A 23,335-nucleotide genomic window follows, 5' to 3' on the forward strand; every position below is an offset into this window, starting at 1 on the left:
CCTGCACTTTTGTGATCCCCCCTTCAACACACCTGAACCAATCTGGCAACCCAAATAAGGGCGTCACGCCCCTCTTAGCAACGATTGGTCAACATCATTGCATCTGAGCCATACGTATTGTGTATTTACGAGCGCATTTTTGTTTCAATAAAGTTGGGAAAAAGAAAAAAACGAGCACATTTTATCACACTGATCAAAGCGACAAGACAACTTCATGCCAAAGAGACTTTATCCATCATTAGGAGCTGAAAAAAGATGAACTTCAACATCAATCACAAGGTAAGTTTGGAGGATGTTGGAGCCGTATTTATACATTATCCTGCCTTTCGATGCAGCTGCGCAATTTACGTCAAATAATATCGATCCGAGGTGAAGATTGCACATAAACAATCCCGTTTGTCGTCATTTCCAATGGAAAACTCGAAAATAATTCTGATATCCAAGTTTCCAAGATCATGAGGTCGGACTTGACCTTCCAAAACGGCTAATAGCAGAGAAAAGTAAATAATGATTATGGTATGGTGGCTGAAAAATGTTTTAACTCATGTTATAATCGTATTGTTTAATTGTTTTGCTAACACATATAGTGCGTTCTGCATTTTCCGGTTTTTTTAATGTCATTAAAAAAACTGCTGTTTATTATAGCAGGTCAGGTAGTCTGACTTACTTTTTCAACATTGAATGTGTCTTAAAATCTTGCATTGGCATGAAATATGGAGAATCAAAACTGCCAAATACATAGGAAATAAATGTTCTCATTTATAAATGATAAACAAAATAATTGTACTAATTTTAAAATCATGAACGTAAAATAATTGGTAAAGATGTGTATAAATGCTTATATTTCCATTTATACTCAAATTAGTGTTCACATTTATTATTCATAAATGGGTACATTAATTTCTTATTTGTTTTTTGCAGTTTTGATTCTACATAATAATGATGTTTTGCACAGTTCCGTCTCAGCCAACAGTTTCTTCTGCTCTCAAAACGTATTGGAGGTGGTGCAGCATCCTTATCCCAACATGTTCTTGTCATCACTAAGGATGTAATCTCAGGTAATTTTATAGCATGTAAAGTAATAAAAAAAACAGTGTCTGCATAACCCCTTATATTTATAAACAGCAGCTGAAGAGAATGGAGTCCCAAGTTCTTCATAATTAAGTTAATAAATATCACCCCATGCAAATAATCAAACAATAAATCTCTCATAAATGTATTAAAAGATCATGAAATTGGGAAAAACCTGCACACAGATTTTAAATGAGCCATTATTAATATTCTGCTATAGATATTTTATTGGCTTTATCAGTGATTATTCTATAATAATAATTCTTGTTTTTTAGCTGCAGAAGAAACTCCTGTCCCCACTTCTACTGTTGAAAGGGAAACATTTGACTGTTTTACTTTTCACTGTTTGCTTTTATTGAAGTTCTGTCTCTTATGTTCCAGAGGCTCCAAGAGAGGCGTGTATGGAAGAGGAGCAGACTGGATCCAAAATTCCACCTTCCTACAATCCAATTGGTCCAGCTGAATGACCAACCACAGTTTCTGATCCAGTAAGAATGGATTTGGTGCAAAGATGTCTTTTTCAGACTGATAAAGACTCTGACTTTCCACACTCCCCCTCATTGAGCTGTTGTGTTCTTTATGTTGGATTGTTTTATCATTATTTGATTTTCTGTTAAGTTGCTGTTTTTAAAAGTTGGAGTTTTGGGAATGTAATTTGTTGAGTGCCTAATGTTACATTAAAAAAAATATATTTATATATCTATATACATTTGTCATTCATATTTATTTCTTTGCATTTAAAATTTGTTGTGCACCACTAAATGTATATCCAACATGCAGGCAACATACTGTATTCAATTCTTTGGCAGCAACAATAATTCACAAATGTATTAATAGAGATATCTCATTTATATTACAACAACACTTGTGTTTTTTTGGTGGTGCTGATCAGTTAGAGGGCCCACAAATAAAATTTCGCTTAGGGCCCCCAGAAGACCAGGGCCGGCCCTGCATGTAAGCTTTCTAAATTATAAAACATTTTAATTTAGGCTAAATTGAGCAAGTAGTTTAGATTTCCAGAGTAATCTAACAATTCTGATTAATCCTTGTGCTATCTTAGATGACCCCACCCTTACTTTGATGTGTTCTCCCTACCATGACAAAGGTGGATAAAGGTGGAAAGATTTCATGTAATCCATGGACACCAGGGAAGATCACAAATCATTAAAGAAAAAAGGTTCAGCGCACTGTCTAGTGGGTCTAGATGACCCAACTCCCAACGTAAAAGTGCCCAGGATAGCACAAGGGTTACAAAAAGTCTTTAATGTAACAAACAGCCATGTTTATAATTGACATTTCTTTTTTTACTCCAATAAATGTAACTCAGTTGAGTACATATATTGTATTGATCATGTGCAACAGTAGTTCAAGATGATCACCTCTGCCATAACACTCATAAACCTAGTGCTTAAGAATGGACTATAAGGAGACAAAAATCCATTGATGTTTTCATTTCACATTTTAACTAAATGCTCTTAATGCCTTTCAGAAAGGCCATGAACAATGTCCTGAAATGCTGATTTGTTTTTGTAACTGAGGAAAGCCCATTTTCACCAAAAAAGAAAAGTCCATAGCTTTGAAACATGAAACATGCTTTTGTGAAAACCCTTGTTGTACCTGGGGGGGGGGGGGGGGGGGGGGGGTCATTTAATACAGTATTCTCACCATATTTGCGGGGGTTAGGGACCAGAGAAAAAAATGCCAAAAATGCGAATATGGAGAACCAGAGGAAGAATGTCTACATGGATTGGACAATCAGCTCCCTGGTGACAGCTTACCATGAGGGACTCACCGCAGAGGTGCAGCAAGAACTGGCATGCTGCGACGAGGGATTATCCTTGGTCCAACTCATCGCCCTCACCATTAAACTTGATAACCGACTATTTTTACCAGGGGGCTCTGGTTCCGATCAAAAGCCCATGCAACTCTGTTCCACCCAACTCTCTCCAGGGGAGAGAGACAGGCGTTTCCAGGATTACCTCTGCCTCTGCTGTGGCCAGCAAGGCCACTTACGCAACCCCTGTCCCAATCGCCACCCACAACGCTCTGCAGGACCTTTACTCTGCCGGTCACCCTACGCTTTGAAAACTGAGTAGTGTAAATAAATTGGAACACTCAACTATGATTTGGAACCAGATTCAAACAGCCAAGCTCAGGAGGTCTGACCTGCATGTTGTCTGGCTGGATCTGGAAAACACGTATGGTTCAGTTCCTCACCAGCTCATCACCTTTGCCTTAGAATTCTTCCACATCCCAACTTGAATCCAGAGGCTAATATGCAACTATGCCAGCAGTTTCCAAGTTTGTTACACCACATATGAAGCTACCAGCTGGCACCATTTTGAGAAAGGCATTGCAATGGTCTGCTCAATCTCCCCAGTCATCTTCACGGCAGCCTTTGAAATAATTCTGATTGGTGGTAGGCAGATGGAAGATGTAACAAGCCTGCTGCAAACAGCACAGAGTACTGCCAGGTTTCTAAAGAGGTTTGTAGATTTCCTAGGATGGGCCAGAATGAGAATCAAACCCACAAAGTCCTGCAGTCTCTCGATCCGGAAGGGGGTCAAGAATGACCACATCTCTTTCACAGTTAATGGAGAAAGAATTCCATTGTTGGCTAAGCAACCAAACGTGAGTTGCTTGGCTTACCTCGAAGTCTTTCCAACACAGGCCTTTTTGGGAAAAAAACACACTCCAGCTGCCACTGAAGTCCATCAGCTGACGCTACAGACAGGAATAGGTGTGGCTTGTGACCCTTTTGTTAGAAGCACCTGTCCGAACCGGACGCAAATGGAAGGCAGAAGAGGCCGTCAACCAGGCCATCAACAAACTTAAGCACAACAAAGTCGTGGGAAGTAGGGGCTTAGGCTGGGGAAGAGCCCCCAAGTTCTGGTCCAAAGCCACAAGAAGGGAGAGGAAAGAGCTGGTGAATAAAGAGGTGATCACTAAGGCTGTGCTTCCTCATCTGGGCCACTTATGACACCCTACCCACCCCCAGCAATCTGAGCCTATGGTTTGGCTCAGAGGAAAACTGCCATCTCTGCAATACTTCAAACCCTACATTAAAAGACATCCTGTATAGTTGCAAAGCAGCTCTGGCACAGGGTAGGTACAGATGGCGGCACAACCAGGTCTTGAGGAAACTGGCAGATGTCCTGGAAGTACGGAGGCAGCCAAAGATCATCCCACAAAGACACCAACTTTGATTCACTTTGTTGGAGAAGGGGCTGGAGCACAGAACACCATCCAGAGAGGGACACCATCACTGCTAACACCAGGATGGGACTGAAACCTAAGGGTGGACCACGATTGTCAGCTCAAGCTCCCACCAGAGATAACTACCATCTCTCTGCGACCAGACATCATCCTGTGGTCCTCTGCAGCCAAAGCAGTAATCCTGGCAGAACTCACAATCCCTTGGGAGGGAGGAACATAGGCTGCCGACGAAGGGAAGAAGGACAAATACACTGAGCTGACAGCTGAGTGCCGAGATCCTGGGTGGTCAACCATCATCTGTCCGGTGGAGGTTGGCTACAGGGGCTTTGTGGGAACATCCACCCAGCTCCTGCTTAGGAAGATGGTAGTGACTGGGTCAAAGTTGAAAAAGGCAGCCAAGGACTTGGCGCAAGAGGCAGAAAAAGCCAGTTTCTGGTTATGGAATGAGTAGGAAGGACAGTTCGCGGGGAAAAGATGGACCCTAGGGGTAGCTGCAGGGGGCAGCAGAGAGACGTCTCTGCAGTTACTCCACCACCGTGAGATGTTCCGGTATTAATGGAGCAAAACATTAATGAAGGGTGGCTCCCAGCTGATGACCCTGCAGCTGCCCCACTTGCACCATCGGAGGTGCGTCAGGCGGAAACGCAATGCAGGTATGTTTTACCTTTGCTTTCACCCGGCGCGGCGGGAATTTCATTGACCTACCTTAAGCTCATTCTCACTCTGTCCCTTTGCTCACCTGTGACACCCTGGTCCTTGTGGCTGTTACTGCGCTAGATGGAAGGCCCCTGGGGTCGGGCCAGATCTGGTTCCTTACTCAGGACATGGCAGTCGTCTCATCAGATCACCATCACGTGTCCCTCCGCCTCTTCGCCAACAAGTCCCTCTGTTGTCTCGTCATCCTTGGTCTGCCTTGGCTGGAGAGACACGATCCAACTGTAAACTGCTCATAACACAGACTCATATTTACCTTCGCTCATATCTGGGGAAGTATTCTGTCTGAAGAACGGGCAGATGGCTGGTTCCAATTGCTGCAGACGAAGTCAGAGACAAAACAGGGTCAGGAAATCAGAAGATCAGGTCCAGATTTAACGCTCATGTAATGCAGGCAGAGTGGCACAAAAAATATTTCGTACTGAGTGAGGCTCAGTGCTGTGCTTAAATATACTGTGAGTGATTGCAAATGAAAGACAGGTGTGCGGCATCCAAAAACTGTGAGCTGGGGTTGCCTGGAGATGAAATGCATTCGGAACTCTGGAGACGGTTCCCGTAGAGACCAGAGGGGGAGACAGAGTTCTGACTTCTGACAGCTTCCTCCTTCATTATTTACGTGCAAGAGGGCATTTTCCTCAAAAAGAGGGCGGTTTCATCCATCATCCGGATGATAATTATTTTCCGCTTTTATCTTCTTCAGCGTTTTAGGATATTTTCCGTCCGCATCTGAGTCAGCTGATGCCATTTCAAGAACCGGTGGAAATAGCTGTGAAATATTTCTTAGCAGCTGGTGAGGAAGCCGCTGGGCCAGTGTGCTCTTCATATCCGCTCCCCTCATCCCCCGCATCACCTCCTTCGAATGCAAAAGTCTCATGCAAGCATCTTGAACTAAGTTTTTGCAATGAACCGGAGGAGTCACCTTACTGAAAAAAAATCTGTGAATACAGGAAACTGCAAATATTGAAACACGAACAAATGGGTATGACCAAAATTAATTTTCACCGGGTGCTAGCTGTGTGCAAATTGGTGACTTTCGGGCATGTGGAAATGGTCAAATCTTTGCTCTAAGGCAAAGTAGGAAAGACGAATTGTAATGAAGACAAAAACATTCTGATAAAAATACTGAAGTTTTTGTTACTAGGTGTGAGTGTGGCTTTTTGGGGGGATATGAATCTTCTGACACACATTGTTAATATATATATAAACCCCTTTTGTTTTTATTTATATGTTATAAAATACTGGCATATTAATATAAAAAATATCATAAAAATTTGCATTTTGTACACACAAATTGGTATTTCATTTTATATTTGATTTATTTAGTACTTAATTTTTGTTTTTTTTTGTGTTCATAAAATACTAATTTATGTACAGAAAAGGCACATTTTTGCCCATATTACCCTGATAGAGTGCTCATTTTCTGGCCAGGAAATACTAATTTTTGCAGACAAAATACTAATTTGTATCTACAAATGAATAGTTTGAAGGACCAGTTTTTTATGTCATTTCCAAAGCTCTGTAATTTACCATTACTTTGGGAAATTCGATTAAATAATTGTTATTTATTTGTAAAGTAACCTCAATTCATATTTTGCAGAATTGACTACACCCTTCTGGAGTGGCCATCCACAATATTTTGTTTATTTCATGTTGCCCCATGAAAAAAATAATTGCTTACCCTTGTTCTGGAGGTTTGTGCGGTAAATAAAGTTCAACTTTAGCCGCAAATAAACCATATAAAAAATGTGGGCACATACTTGCTTTTGCTTGTATTACCCTAGATGTGGAAATGTTTTGATAAAAAAATATGTAGAAAAAATATATTTGTTAGTATATTTTACATAGCAGCTGCAAAACAGGAGATTTTTGTAAAAACTTATGGTATCTAAACTAAAATTCTGTCAAAAGTGACATACAGTATGCCCTTTTTTAATTAATTATTTCAAAAAAGTTTTTAGTCTAGGTCTCTTTAAAAGCTATTTTTGTCATCTAATGTCAGATTGTGCTCGTCTGTCTCCGATTTATCACAAAGAAGTGAGGGACCGTTTTTCAATGTAGGTGGGGTTTTTTCAGTTTGATGACAATCTTCCCCTCATTTGCCTGATCTGAAAGTGTTTTTGAGACAGACAGCTTATGCACACACTGCTGTTCACACTATTCTGGGGGCTGCAGGGACATCATACACGTTATCATGTGCTGGATTCAAGCTGGATGGTGTATGCTTGTGCTGATCAGTGTATCAGGTAAATAAAAACTTTTGCTTCTGAATTAAATTAAATTGTGATTTTAAAAATCCAACGACTCCCATACATTTTTGCTTTTCTAAACTTTCCTTATAATCATCTACAATTTGATTTCCAACATCAGCAAGATATAGTCATCTTCCATCAGTTATTTACTTCAAGTTTTTATCTGTAATATCTACAGCTAAACTGTATTCAAGTGTTTTGCATGTTATTTTTGACTCCACAGTACCACAACTTCCTGACCATCTGGGGGCAAAAAGAGGAACTTCTCCTCTTAGACAAAGAAAATAATCTTATTGCTATAGTTGTTAATTTACTTACAATTTATTCATTTAAATGGCTCATTTGTTTTGTCCTAAAGACCTTTGAAAAAACGAAAAAGAAAGATCAACGTTCAAACAACAAAGTTTTTGTCAAGTAGGAAAAATTCTAACACAGTAGAGGAAATTTGCATTAGCCTTAGCCTGTTTAGCCAGTTTGTGCACAATAAGCCTAAAAAATAAGGAAAAGGACTAAAACAATACCAAATCTAAAATATAAATGGGACTAGACTCAATAGAAGATTCCATAAAAATGCTCAGCATCAAAAACGTTTCACATAGTCTTAAATTCTTAAATTCTACCTCCCTTACAAACGTATCAAGTAATGAACTTTAAGTTGGTCAATGACAAAATCTGGTTCATGCTCTCTGAAAGATCTACTTCTGCAAATTCAGTACCACCCAGATGGGGCACCTTGCTTCATATATTGTGACGTCCCCCTTTTTTCTTTTTTGCTAATATCTTTGCCTTTAGCATAGCTGTACATATCCGTCCTTCCATTTGCTCTGGCTAGATAGGTGTGGCTTTGAAAATTGCAAAAAACGGGAGAGTTGAATCCAAATGTTTTCTTGTAGTGCCACCATCAATGTCACAACCCTTGGTTTAAAAATATGTGCTAAAAACATATTCGTTCTTCAGGTGACAAATGCAAGATTAGATACAAGGGAATTGGATTAAAAACTAAATATACTAACATCTAATGTGCTATAATACTACGGACATGAAAAATGTAAATATTGAAGAAAAAAAGACAAATCTGGTTCCTTGCTGTGACATGAAACTCCAGTTTACCCCGTTTAAGACCCACACAAATTTAAATTGTGTTTTTGGTGTTTTTAACATGTTCTTGTAGCAGTTCATGATGGAGGAGATTAATTAAGAAAATTAAGATTAAAACTTAATTTAGTATTACCTTATTCAAATTGTGGTAAATCAAGAGGAGACAAAAAAAATGCAGTCGGAAAAGGTTTTAGTTGTTGCATACAATACTACAATCAGCAGGCCATTTAAGATCCCTGCTCCAATCCATTTTGATGCATCCACTTGCAGACAAATAGATCCATCTACGACTTTGTTTTCCTTGTCTGAGCTGGGATCTGGCTCAAAACTGTACAGCTGGAAAGCTCCAATAATGCTCGCTATTTTTGTTAGACCGTTAATCTTAGGGTGGGGGTGTGAGGGGCCGTAAGCTAGCGAGAGAGTGTAAACAAAGGGTTGATGAGAGATGAGCGCAGACTTACTCCGCGCCAACTGTCATGCCCACAACTCAGAGCTGAATTCCTGATAAACTATTGCTGCTCTGCAGAAACTACGTCCTGGAAAACTACACAGGTTTTTTGATTAAGGCTAAAAAATGCATAATCATAATTAAAAGACCACTAGGAACACTTGATTTAAAGGGGAATGGAGTCAGACTTTAAATACAGCAGTTCCTAAAGGCTTAACAATTTTACAAAGGGAATTATAAGTTAACTTGTGGGCCAAAGGAGTGTTTTAAAAGGGCTGGCAGACTGAAACAAGGAGATGCGGCAGTCAGAGGTGAATGTCTGGGGTCTCATTAAAACTGTTTGTAGTTTAAATTATCACTCTTCTTGCCACTCTGGTAAAAGAAAAACCTATTTTTGAACATAAAATCTAACATTATTTGGCATGACATCAACACGCCCACAGCAATTCTTTTAAACCTCATCCAGTTAAAATTGTTAAATCATGTATTCACTTTTTTGTGCACAGAAAAATTATAATTTGTTGTTTTTATCTGGTCAGCTGCTCTGCAGATCAGCCAGAAACCACGGTTCTACGGCGTGAAGACCGGCAGCAACGTGAAAATCTTTTGTGAATCAAAGGAACAAAGAGGGAAGGGAAATGTGTTTTGGTACAAGATTGACAAATATGATGAGACGGATGTGGATAAATACCCATTAAAGATGGATGAGAGGTTCAGACCTCAAAACAGCAGCAGCAAAAGCGTGATTTCTACCCTTACCATCTTGAATACTAGAGAAGAAGACACCGGAGTTTACTTCTGCAAAGCTGACACAACTTGGGGACCTGGAACTGAAATTCGAGTTGTCAGTAAGTTTCCATGAGCACAACTGGTCTTTTGTGGAACTGTTGACATAAAGAGTAAAACTTTGAGGGTCGTTTGGTGTAAATTTCTTTAAAAAATCGGGCAGTTTGTCTACAAAAAATGTACAAGCTGTCTTTCTTTTTCCCCTTGCAGAACACATCGACTTTAATAAGGCACAACACATGAGCAAGTTGAAGGATGGTCTCATCATTTTACAGGGTCTGCTGTTGGCTGTGTGTATTGCTGCTATTCTGCTACGCAAACACAAACAGGTGGGGGATAAAATTATGCATCACTCAAAATCAAGAATTTTAATTTGCTTAACTCAAAAATTTAAGATATAAATTGAGACAAAATATTCTTTAAACTGAGAGATGTCTTTTATTAACCCAAAATACAACCACTCTGACTATAATCCAAAATATGGTATATGTTTACTTCTGACTACCAGGGTTAGAGACTCATCACGTTACTTCATATTATATTTGTTATGTGTGCTAAAAAGAATGTGACCAAAGGTTTGGTAACTAGATGTCCAAGCCACAACCTTCATTCTTTCATCTTCTGCTGTTTTTTTAATCCCTTTCGGGGTCATGGGGCTGCCGGAGCCTATTCCGGCCACTTGTAGGCGAAGGTAGGGGACACCCTGGGCACTTCGCCAGTCTGTCGCAACAAGCCACAACCTGAAACCTAAAATCCATTGCAAAGACATTTCTAGTGTTACTGTGTTAGTCTCACATAACAAGATTTTTACCAAAAAACTTCACCAAGTTTTAGTTAAATGTGAAAATGAATTTATTCCTAAAAATAATGAAGAAACTCATGGAAAATGGAAAACAAAACTATTAAAAAAGGAGACAGATGATGCATAAACAAGTTTTAGAATTGTTTTAAGGAATAATAGTATTTAAACAATAGTTATATATTATACAAAACTATCAATTTGTCATGAAACTAATTTGAAAAATAAGGTTATGTAGTTTATCAAAGCAAAAAAAAAGAAAAATGTATCTGCCTCTGAATGTTTTTATGTTTATTATTGTGTTTTGTTTTTGTGTTTCTGTTGACTTAAGGAGAAAATTTGCATTAAGCAAAATTTAATGGACACAATTTTACATAGTTTATTGTATTTTTTGGATTGTTTGTTTTTGAACAGTTTGAAAAGAGTGACAGCATGTATGAAGAGCCAGAAATGGACCACATCTATGAGGTTTGTTTATTATTTTCTTAAAAAAAAGAAGGAAATTGATTTCCTTTTGTTTTAAAAGTCACAAAAAATTGACTTGTTTTGGCCTGTCTGTTGATTTGATGACTTTGTTTTGTATCTGTAATAAACTCAACTCAAATGAAATGGTACTCCAGTTTAAGAAACACACTAATTTGAATGCATTCTGACCAATTGTGACCTAAATTTCCCAGGGTTTGGTGATTGAAACATGTGGAGATCTATATGAGGACCTGACGCTGTATTCCCAGCCCGAGATAGCCGAGGCCCCGTGGGAGTGAAACCAACAACTTCTGTACCCCAATATTCTTTTACTATGCCTTCTTGAGGAAACTGTAAGAACAAAAAAAAGCAGGTGCAGTGATTTAACACAAATATTTTGTATTTTTGTTTTTTGCTTGCATTAGTCTGCATAGAGTCAGAAACATGCTTATTCTAAAAACTGTCTTCATTTTGATCAATGTTTGTTGTTGTTTTTTTGTGCCATTTGAAAAATCAATGCATAAAACCTGACATTTTTGGTGCTTTAAAAAAAGATTGTGGTGAGTTTTTTTATGATTGTATGATTGATATGTAAATATGTCTTCCCTTTGCTTGGGCCTGGATAGGTCATACATCTCCACACACTAAATCTGTTTGTCTTTGTTGATTAAACAATAAACAGGTTTAAGTTCACTGACTGAATTCAATTTTTGCAAAAGTATTGTTTTCCTTATAAAAAAGAAGTGATTCCAAAAGCTTTTTAGGATGTAATAAGTGACTTATTTATTTTCTAAATAAATTGAAAAACATTAATTATTTTTCTTCATGAGTAAAAAGACACATTTGATAACAATTGTAGACGAATAAAGTAGCAATCAGCTGACAGACTTTAATCCTTTTAGGCTTGAGCCTCCTCATTAGTGCTGAAATCTACAAAGCAGGTAATACAGTTTTTACATTGTGAGTACACTGTCATGATTCGAACGTGAGTTCAAAAATGACCCAGATGCTGGAACCCGGAAAGAGGCTTGACACAACGGTAAGATTTCAGTGGTTTAATCTGAACCAGAACTAGACAGGACTTTCTTCCAGGAAGAGAGAACGTGGGCTGGCTTGATGAATCTTGAGCTGGAATCTCCTTGAGGGGGAACAGCGGCGGGAGCGAGGCTTGGACCAAGACGAGGCGAGACGGCTGGCTGGAGGTTACATGAGACGGCGTAGGCGAAGCTTGAACCAAGGCGAGGAGAGGCGGCTGGCTGGAGGTTTCTAGATGCGCCGTGACTGCAGCGTTGGAGGACTGCGACCAGGTGAGGATCCAGAAGGTTTACGTCCTGAGGCAGAGCGAGAAACACCATGAGCTTCTGACAACGAGACGTGAGACAAAAACGTGAGCTGACCAGACTATGCACCATAGGAGGAACAACGAACTGGCACCGGCTGATGATCCTGGAGGAGTTTATGAAGGCAGGTGTAGATAAGGTGAGTGGATCCAGCTGGTCGCGTCCAACACAGGAAGGAGGAGGGAGGAGGGAGTAGCTGACAGGCCATGACATACACAGGCTAACTATGTGCTCAAATATGTTTATTGAAAGTTTTAAATATACATTTGCATTGTTTACCTTCAATCAAAACAATAGAAAAGTATCTTAAATTGAATGTTTTATTAGTTGCATCATCAGCCGGTTTGTTTATGACATAAGGGAAGTTCTCTACTGTACTGTACTGCTATAATGAAGTGCTGTCATCCTCCTCAAGCGGAGCAGACACTTCCTTCAGAATGTGAAAGCAACTTTGTTCTGAACCTGCAAGAGGAAATGTCAAATATTTCAATAACATTTTTGGCAGAGTGAAAGCAGGGCGAGGGGAAGTTGGTGAGGCCAGGGAGGGTGCAGCTGGCTTCGGTGAATGGCGAGGGTTGTTCAACTTGCAGCTTTAATTGTTATATTGACATCTTATTTATTTCTGACAATTGAACTTTGAGTCTGATATCTATAAGTTTTCAGTCAAAACCTGTCACGAAAACAAGCTGATTTTCTGGGTGAGATTTATCAAAAATGATGGCCCCTTGGTTTGGACTTTCACTGACCCTGGAGATTCAAAAAAGCAAGAAATCTACCCTTGCCTTATCATTTTAGCAAGTTTTATTTTTTTCTGCCACTAAACAACCTCCTCAGTGTTACCCAGGCTTGTTTTAAATATTTACCCTTGACGTCTATTCGCAGGTAAAGGGCAATACACTCCTTCAACAACCACATTCTCCATTCCACACTTTGTGGCATAGCTTTTAACAATGCATCTGGGCAAAATTTTAAAGTACTATAGCAGGGGATGAATCTGACTCTCACCAGTGTTCCCCAGGGTATTGTTCTCACCCCCTTGTGTTCTTTGCCGATAACTCATTTCTGAGCTCCACCCTTTGCTACTTGTATGCTGATGACACATGTCTCTTAACGCCATTTACATTATACAATATGTCAGCGTCATCATGCACTTGTGCCTGTCATACATGTCTGCCCGGATGTTAGAACAGCAGACGTGTCTTTCCTGGAACCCCTTCTATACAGAATAATGTCTTAATCATCCTAGGTTCTTAAAATTTGACATCAGGGCCCTGTTCCAGAAAACTGGTTATGTGAGTTACCTGGTAAGTTTGAGGGTAAGGAAGCGGATAAAAAACGGTTCCAAAAACGGAGGTATGTTTCAGGGTATATTAAGTTGCCATAGCAATTCATGCTTTGAACATAACCTGGTCTGGAGCAGGTTTAATTGAAGGTTAGTTTGTTTTCAGAGAGGTGAAGGAGCATGGCGTGTCCATTTGAAGATTATTTAGTGGACGAAGAACCTCAGATAATACTTTTTTCCGCTGTGAGAGGGTGATGAAATCAAGTATCGATGTTGTAAAGATAAACTTTTTTACATTGATCTAACTCAGTTATTTGCTTTGGTTAAGATAAATCTGTTTTTTTAGTTCAGTAGTTTAGATGTATGCTGTTTTACTCTGTTTTACCTAGTTATTTTATCCTGTTGCTTTTATTTCTTTCTGCACCATGAGTGAGAGGGAGGAAGAGGATGATGAGGTTATTTAGCACCCCTGTACAGTTAATGTAAAATCTTAATTAAAAGTCGAAGTCTTGAGAATTCCAACACATGCTTCATAGATCAATTCCACATTATTATTTTCTGTAATATTATGAAAATGACAATGTCTGCGGCCTCAATAAATTAGAGTTTAAAAAATACAATATGAGGAAAGAACATTAAATTGAAATGGAATAATATGACACTTTGTTAGATAAATATGTACATTTGAGATATATAAACAATTATTGATTTGGATAGACATAAGAAATTAGGTTGAATAAACTTAACTCAATTACTTGTTACCAATTGAAGTAATTCATTTGGGTGGCAGTGGCTCAGGAAGTTGAGCAGGTTGTCCAATGATCCAAGGTTTGGCGGTTTCGATCCCTGCTCCCCCAGTCAACTGTCGTTGTGTCTTTGGGCAAGGCACTTCACCCTCCCTGCCTCCAGTGTGGCTCCACTGGTGTGTGAATGCGTATGAATGTCCCAGTGATGCTCAGAAGGACCGTAGGCACGCCTCTACCATCACCAAGTATACATGAGGAGTGAAAGAATAATGGACACATTGTAAGCGCTTTAAGCGTTTGGAAAAGCGCAGATAAATCTAATCCTTTATTATTATTTAATATTCCCAAAAGTATTTTGCATCAAAATGGAAATGACATAGAAACTAATGTGTTTACTTTGTCCATTATTTTTTGCCGAGCAGAACCTCTTTCTTTTGCTGATGCAGCTCTATTACTTTTTTGTTGTTGTAATGGGCTTATACTCTTCATATTGTCATGGTTTTCAGGCGAGACAGACCCAGATGCTGGAACTCAGAATGATCAGTCGGGTAAGTAACTTGGTAAGTGAGTTTAATCACAGGAAAAGTTGAAGAGAATAAATCCTTTGACAGGAGGGAATCCGGACGTGGCTCGTGGCGAGGCTGGAGGGAACACCGCGGCTGGAGGACTCCGAGCTCGGTTCAGGACGGCAGATGAGTGACGGCAGACTTCCACACAGGTGACCTTCGTTTGGGTAAATCCTGAGACAGAGAGGCAGAACATGAGAGCAAGGCAGGACAGAGACATGGGACTTGAGCAGGCTGACCAGGCGTAGTCACCGTTAGGAGTTAACGAACTGGCGTCGATGAATGGGTTGGATCTCCTTAAGAGTAGGCAGGTTGATGAGATGAAGTGGTCACAGCTGGAGGAAGTCAGGAGCAGAGCTGAGGGGGCGGGGCAGACCGAGGCACCGTGACAGTACCCCCCCCCTAACGACCGCCGCTGGGCGGTCGAGGCCGACGATCCGGGTGGGCGCGGTAGAAATCGGAAATGAGGGAATGGTCCAAAATGAGGGAACGGGAGATCCAAGATCGTTCCTCAGGACCATAACCCTCCCAGTCCACCAAGAACTGATAACCGCGCCCCCGGCGCCGGACATCCAAAACACGGCTGACAGTAAACGCCGGAGCGCCGTCGATGAGCCGGGCGGGTGGTGGGGAAGCGGAAGGCGGGCACAATTCACTGTCCATAACAGGCTTGATCTGAGAAACGTGAAAGGACGGATGGACTTTGAGGGCTGCCGGAAGGTGAAGACGGACACATGAGGGGTTGATAATGCGATCTATGGTGAAAGGTCCAATAAAACGTGGAGCCAGCTTGCGGGACGTGGCCTGGATCGGAATATTTTTAGAAGATAACCATACTTTCTGGCCCGGTTGGTAGTCGGGGCTTGCCACCCTGTGGCGGTTGGCAGTACGGCAGTTATCTTCCTTGGAGCGACGGAGGGCCTCTTGAGTCTGGCGCCAAATGAGTTGGCAGCGTTGAAGGTGGTCTTGGACAGATGGAACGGTGAGATCTAGTTCATGGGATGGAAACAGAGGAGGTAAATAACCCAGAGATGCTTCAAACGGTGACAGACCCGTGGCAGAGGAGGGATGTGTGTTGTGGGCGTATTCGATCCAGACCAAGTATTTAGACCAGTCAGAGTTGTTCTGGGCGGCTAGGCAGCGGAGCGCAGCTTCCAGCTCCTGATTGGCCCGTTCTGCTTGTCCGTTCGATTGGGGGTGATACCCAGAAGTAAGGCTGACGGTGGCACCTAAGGCAGAACAGAAAGCCTTCCAGACTTGAGAAATGAATTGTGGTCCGCGGTCGGACACAATGTCTGCAGGGATACCGTGGTGTCTGAAGACGTGATTTACCAGGACCTCTGCTGTTTCGGTGGCTGTGGGTAGCTGAGGGAGAGGAATAAAGTGGACAAACTTGGAGAATCGGTCGATTACGGTGAGAATGACTGAGTTACACTGAGACACGGGAAGGCCCGTGACGAAGTCGATGGAGATGTGGGACCAGGGACGGTTCGGCGTGGGCAGAGGCTGCAATAACCCCGAAGGTGGAGAGTTGGAAGTTTTAGAATGAGCGCAGGTAGAGCAGGCGGCGATGTATTCTCTGACGTCCTTATTCATGGAGGGCCAGAACAAGCGTCTTCGTATTAGATGGAGTGTACGAGTGACTCCTCCATGACAGGCGATGCGAGAGGTATGAGCCCAGGTGATGACTGCCGACCTTACAGATGCGGGGACATAGAGAGTGCCGTTAGGAGGAGTGGGGTGATCGGGTTCCTCACCTTGCGCCTGAATAACTTTGGTTTCGATGTCCCAGATGAGATTGCCGATGATGCAGGTTTCAGGAAGAATGCTGGTGGTAGTCTTGGAGTGTTCGGTGTCACAGAATTGGCGTGAGAGGGCGTCCGGTTTGATATTTCTACTGCCGGGTCTGTAAGTGATGGAGAAGTTAAAGCGGTCAAAAAACAAACACCAGCGGGCTTGGCGGGAGTTGAGCCGTTTGGCAGAGCGCAGGTATTCCAGATTTTTATGGTCTGTCCATACTATGAAAGGTTGAGCCGCTCCCTCCAGCCAATGACGCCACTCTTCGAGAGCCAGTTTTATTGCCAGGAGCTCCCGATTGCCCACATCATAGTTGCGTTCCGCCGGAGATAATTTCTTTGAGAAGAAAGCACACGGTTTTAGCTTTCCGGATGTTTCTTCACGTTGGGATAAGACAGCTCCAACCCCGGAGTCGGAGGCGTCAACCTCCACCACAAATTGCCTGGAAACATCTGGTTGAATGAGGATGGGGGCTGATACAAACAGTTTCTTAAGATTACTGAAAGCGGCTTGAGCCGTGGAGTCCCAGAGAAAAGGTATAGCAGTGGATGTGAGACGTGTGAGAGGCGCGGCGATAGCACTGTAATTTCGAATAAAACGGCGATAGAAATTGGCAAAGCCAAGGAATTGCTGAAGCTTTTTACGTGACGTGGGGAATTCCCATTGGGAAACAGCGGTGATCTTGGCAGGATCAGGTCGAATACTGCCAGCTTCAAAAATGTACCCGAGGAAAGGGATGCTGGTAGTGTGGAACTGGCATTTTTCGGCCTTTACGAACAACTGGTTTTCGGCTAACCTCTGAAGGACAAGGCGCACATGGTTCTGGTGGTTCTTGGGATCTTTGGAGTAGATCAAAATGTCGTCTAGATACACGAATACAAACTGATTTAGAAAATCTCTGAGGACGTCGTTGACCAAGCGTTGAAAAGTGGCAGGAGCGTTGGTTAGCCCAAACGGCATCACAAGATATTCGAAATGACCTAGCGGAGTATTAAATGCAGTTTTCCATTCGTCGCCTTCTCTCATACGCACGAGGTGGTAGGCATTGCGAAGGTCGAGTTTAGAGAATATGCGTGCCTCCTGAATGGAATCAAAGACCGAGCTGATGAGTGGGAGAGAATATTTATCTTTAATAGTTATTTGGTTAAGTTCGCGGTAATCTATACAAGGTCTGAGTGATTTGTCTTTCTTCTCGACGAAGAAAAATCCGGCCCCGGCTGGGGAAGAGGAGGGACGAATGTGACCCTGAGCTAGGGCTTCCTGAATGTAAAGCTCCATAGCTTTCTTTTCGGGACCCGAAAGGTTCAACAATCTTCCCTTGGGCAGGGTGGCGCCCTCGAGAAGGTTGATGGCACAATCATAAGGTCTGTGCGGTGGTAAGGAAGAAGCCTTCGATTTACTGAACACGGGTTTTAAATCATGATAAAGGTCCGGAATATTGGAAAGGTCAATAATTTCGGGTTCACTGCTCGAGGGCGTGGAAACGGAGGATAAGGCCGATTGGAGACAGTGACCCATGCAAAAATCACTCCACCCCCTGATGGTAAAACGGCACCAATCGAGGTGAGGATTATGGAGTTTAAGCCACGCGAATCCCAATACGACAGGAGTCTGGGGTGTGCGAGTGACGAAGAATTGAATGAACTCGCGGTGATTCCCCGAGGTAATAAGCATAACCGGCTTGGTGCGATGGGAAATAATGGACAGATGCTGTCCCCCCAACCCAGCAGCATGGACCGGAGAGGGGAGTTGTTCAGTGGGTAACGCTAAGCGCTCAACGATACTCTGATCTATTAAATTCTGTTCTGCGCCTGAATCGACCAGCGCCTGAAAGTCAAGAATTCGGGATTCGTGGCATAACTTGACCGGAACAAACAAGAAATTATTATGAGTGGGACAATCCCCCCGCGACCGGTCTCTTAACGGGGGGTTCTGGAGTTTAAACGGCGGGAGCATTGATTAATCTGATGGTCTAATTCTCCACAATAGAAACACGCACCTTCGTTGCGACGTCTAAGCCGCTCCTCGGCGGTGATTTTTGAATGCCCGATCTGCATAGGCTCTTCTGGGATGGTGCGAGGAGTATCAGACCGAAGAGTGGTGTTACAGTCCATGGGAGTGACGAGGGGGGTTAGCGTAGTAGTCTTCCTGGTCACATGACTCCGACTCCCGTTACGTTCCTGTAGCCTGATGTCGGAGCGTAAGGCGGCAGCCGCTAGTTCCTCGAAAGTGTTAGCCTCCGGCTGGGTACATAGATGATCTTTGATAGCTTCGTTGAGGGACTGGTAAAAGACCCCACGGAGAGCTGGATCCGACCATCCAGCCTCCACAGCCAGGATGCGGAAGTCTATGATATGCTCACTAACGGAGCGGTTTCGTTGTCGGAGTGAAAGGAGCTTGCGTGCTGCTTCGTCTTGCTTACGGGGCTGATCGAACACCAACTTAAATTCATTAATGAATCGTTCAAAAGGTAAGTATGATATAGGATTGGCGGCTAAGAAAGCCTGAGCCCATTGTAGCGCTTTACTGCGAAGAGAGTTGATGACTAGCGTGATCTTACTGTGATCGGAGTAGTAGTATCGTGGAGCTTGTTGGAAGAGTAACTGGCACTGGAGGAGAAAGCCCCCGCATGCTTCCGTGTTGCCCTGGAAAGGTTCCGGTTGGAGACGGAAATTTTCAGGAGTCGTGACGGCGGCGGAAGAGGGGTTGTTGCCGGAAGTCGCGGCCGGAACTGTAGGAGCAGAAGCGGAGGCTTGACTGGTGATTTCTGTTAATGTTTGTGACATACCATCGAGGCGCCGAAAAAGTTCCTGTTGAGCCCATGCTATTTGGGATAGCGCGTCAGCTTGGCGTCCCAGGATGATTCCTTGTTGGCTCACGGCGTAGCGTAGACCATCTGAGTCAGCTGGGTCTGGGTTTTTACCAGTTCGTTCTGTCATGGTTTTCAGGCGAGACAGACCCAGATGCTGGAACTCAGAATGATCAGTCGGGTAAGTAACTTGGTAAGTGAGTTTAATCACAGGAAAAGTTGAAGAGAATAAATCCTTTGACAGGAGGGAATCCGGACGTGGCTCGTGGCGAGGCTGGAGGGAACACCGCGGCTGGAGGACTCCGAGCTCGGTTCAGGATGGCAGATGAGTGACGGCAGACTTCCACACAGGTGACCTTCGTTTGGGTAAATCCTGAGACAGAGAGGCAGAACATGAGAGCAAGGCAGGACAGAGACATGGGACTTGAGCAGGCTGACCAGGCGTAGTCACCGTTAGGAGTTAACGAACTGGCGTCGATGAATGGGTTGGATCTCCTTAAGAGTAGGCAGGTTGATGAGATGAAGTGGTCACAGCTGGAGGAAGTCAGGAGCAGAGCTGAGGGGGCGGGGCAGACCGAGGCACCGTGACACATATCCTGTCAATGAAACTTCTGACTCTGTCTTACTGAAGTATATCGCTCTCTTTTATCTCCATGTGTTCCATGGTGACTCTGGAAATCGGCGATCCATTGAAAATGCCTTGTTTGCAGGGCACGCGCATTAGCTCAGGGTTACCGAGAGGAAGTTAATTAAGTAAACCCATAACCGGTGTTTTGGGACAGACATACACAGATTAAGCAAGTTCAGGCTCACTTACGCGAGAGTTCAGGGTTAAAGTCAGGGTAGTGTAAACATGCTTTCTGAAATACCCTCCAGATCCTTCTTTTAGATTTATGCAATTCCAGTGCAGCAAACTCTTAGCTTGATTCTTCCATGAGGACAAAACTGCATACTGAACCTAAAACGAATCTCCACGCCACATTTTATTCAAAAAGGGAACATTACATACCAATTTTATGGTTTCTGCATTGGCTTCCTGTCCTTATATGCCCACATGATTCATGAAGATTTAATTTTATTGCTTTTATGTTTGGATTTCTTTTATGTATGTAGTATTTTTTTTTTACATTTGTAGACTTTAATTATTTTACTTACTGTATTTTCTTTCCAGTTATGTTTCCCAGAGTTGTTATAATGCACTTTTATGAGTTAATGTTAGCAGGTTTAATTCTTAATAGCAGACTTATACCTTTTGCCTACCTGCAGCAGAATTATTCTGAAGAAATCACGACAGGCAGCCACGTCTCTCTTTAGCCATTCACTGGCTTCTCTTTATTAACAGAACCAAACAGAAAACTTGCTCCTACATGCAGACTATACCAGCGCCTCCTTCAGGTCACTAATAACAGGTACAGTTACAAAGCTGTAGCATATTGATACAAAAATGAAAGTCCCAAACATTGAAGTGGGTGCAACACTTTTAATTTGCATAACAGAACCTCTCTGTGCAGCCTGACATCATGTCTGTCCCGACTTCCTCTTGTTTAACACACAAAGCCACAACTCAACTAAACTTGCAGGTCTGCCCTCTGCTGGCCACTAAATTAAAGTACAATATTGAAACAATCTTCTCAAATTCAAGATACCACATCCCCTCCCCTTTAACATGTTAACTAACTTTCCAACCTAGAGGCTGCTCCAATAAAACATGCAAATTGACTTTCGACAGAATAACATTACACAAAACATTTTCTTTTTTTCTTTTTTTTTGTACTAACTGAGAAGGTACATCCTTCTCGTGAGATCCAGAGCTCGTTGTTGCTCTATTCCTGGAAAGATCTCACTCATATAACAAAATCCTTGAGATGTCCTGGTAAATGTCTCTCCCTTTGTGAGCGTCGCAACTGGTGACTCAGGAGGAACTCTAGGGGGAGTCACTGGTGTTGGGTCACGTGACTCATCTGATGACAGTTGGGTTGTAGAATCCACACATAAAGGTGCGTCATCAACTGCAACAGTTTCCCCATCTTCGCACATCTCCACAGCTCCACAGTCTGCATCCGATTCCCCTGGAACAGTGTCTTGCAGTCTAGCTCGGACTTGATCCACATGCCTCTTCATCGTTCGACCGATGCTGACGTTGTACGACACTGGACCTCATAAGTCCAACACCACTGCTAGTATCCATTTTGGACCATAGGAATAGCTTCGGATGAACACCTTGTCTCCTGATCCAAAACTCCTCAATGATTTCTTTGTGTAATGTTGGTCTGTCTGTTTCAGTTGTTTTTTCTGAACTCTTGTTTTTACATCCGGCATGAGCAGGTCAAAAGCTGATCGAAGTCTCCGTGACATCATCAGTTCTGCTGGGGACAAACCTGTTGTTGCATGCGGTGTAATTCGATAACTGAACAGAAATTTTGACAGTTTTGTTTGTAGGGTGTCACCTTTTATCTTCTTTATCCCCTCCTTAAAAGTCTGTACTGCTCTTTCAGCTAGACCGTTTGAGGATGGGTGGAAAAGTGCAGATCTTACATGGTCAATTCCATTTTGTTTCATGAATGTCTCAAATTCTGCACTTGTGAAACATGTCCCATTGTCTGATACCAACATCTTTGGAAGACCAAACACACTGAAACTCTGTCTCAGTTTTTCAATGGTGATTTGTGAAGTAGCTCATTTCACCAGATAAATGTCCATCCACTTTGAATGAGCATCTACCACCAACAAAAACATCTCACCTAGGTCCTGCATAGTCCACATGGATTCTGGACCAGGGTGTTTCTGGCCATTCCCAGGGGTGTAATGGTGCAGCGGGTGGCGATTTGTGGTGTTTTTGACATTCTTCACATAACTGCACCTCCTTTTCGATGCTTTCATCCATACCCGGCCACCAAAGATATGACCTTGCTAGGCCTTTCATCTTTGACATGCCTGTGTGAGTCTGATGCAGGAGCTTATGGATTTTGTCTCTGCCTTTGGTTGGAATCACCACTCTAGCTCCCCAGATCACACATCCATCCCTCACACTTAGCTCCATTTTCCTTTGTTGATATGGCTTTAGCTTCTTCATGTTAAAAAGAGAAATCAGTGGCTTATGATCTGTATAGATCGTGAAAACTCTGCCATACAAATATTTATGGAACTTCTTCAGACCAAATATTACGGCTAATGCTTCTTTGTCCAACTGTGAATATCTCTTTTCAGCGGGTGAGAGAATGCGTGACATGAAGCGTAGTGGTTTCTCACTGCCATCCTCCATTCTGTGTGACAACACAGCTCCAACACCATAAGGTGATGCATCACATGACAAAACTAACTCTTTATCAGCTGAATAGTGGATTAACACATCAGCGGAGTTCAGTAACCTTTTTGACTTTTCAAATGCTTCAACATGCCTCTGTTGCCATAACCACTTTACATTTTGCCTCAAGAGTTCATGAAGGGGGGGCAACAGGGTTGCCAAGTTTGGGAGAAATTTGTTATAATAGTTTAACAAACACAAGTATGATTTAAGTTCAGTTACATTGGTGGGGGCCGGAGCATTTAAGATGGCTTCCACTTTCTTTTGCACTGGGTGGAGCCCTTGTGCATCAACTTTATGCCCCAAATATTCCACCTCTTTTTGCATAAACTCGTACTTACTTCTTTTCACCCGCAGCCCTGCTTCCTCCAGCCTGCCCAGCACCTCAGATAAGTTTTTTAGGTGGTCTGCCTCATCCTTGCCACTCACCAAGATGTTATCTAAGTAGACAACCAACAAGGGTATACCTTTCAAAAGGTTTTCCATCGTCCTCTGGAATATGGCTGGTGCTGATGCTACTCCAAATGGCAGTCTGTTGTACGTGAACAGTCCTCTGTGGGTGTTCACCGTCACATATTTCTTTGATTCTTCATCCAGCAGTATTTGTTGGTAAACATGGCTCATGTATAGCTTAGAAAACTGTTT

General features: G+C 42.5%; 1 protein-coding gene across 1 annotated transcript; it reads left to right on the top strand.

Moving 5' to 3' along the window:
- The first annotated feature begins 7,108 nt into the window (after window positions 1-7,108).
- cd79b (CD79b molecule) lies at window positions 7,109-11,548 on the top strand. The gene is made up of 5 exons (XM_004080628.4): window positions 7,109-7,244; window positions 9,336-9,644; window positions 9,793-9,911; window positions 10,796-10,849; window positions 11,059-11,548. Exons 1-5 carry the CDS (start codon window positions 7,193-7,195, stop codon window positions 11,143-11,145), a joined length of 621 nt encoding a protein of 206 aa, XP_004080676.1. The 5' UTR covers window positions 7,109-7,192; the 3' UTR covers window positions 11,146-11,548.
- The last annotated feature ends 11,787 nt before the right edge of the window (window positions 11,549-23,335 follow it).

Source organism: Oryzias latipes, chromosome 19 (genome assembly GCF_002234675.1).
Source record: "Oryzias latipes chromosome 19, ASM223467v1".
NCBI classification, from domain to species: domain Eukaryota; kingdom Metazoa; phylum Chordata; class Actinopteri; order Beloniformes; family Adrianichthyidae; genus Oryzias; species Oryzias latipes.

Excerpts from the sequence above, each read along its gene's own strand:
- cd79b (XM_004080628.4), top strand. The coding sequence starts at position 7,193 with ATGTGCTGGATTCAAGCTGGATGGTGTATGCTTGTGCTGATCAGTGTA. Across the intron at positions 7,245-9,335 it reads TGTGCTGATCAGTGTATCAG|CTGCTCTGCAGATCAGCCAG; the intron begins GTAAATAAAAAC and ends TTATCTGGTCAG. Across the intron at positions 9,645-9,792 it reads AACTGAAATTCGAGTTGTCA|AACACATCGACTTTAATAAG; the intron begins GTAAGTTTCCAT and ends TTCCCCTTGCAG.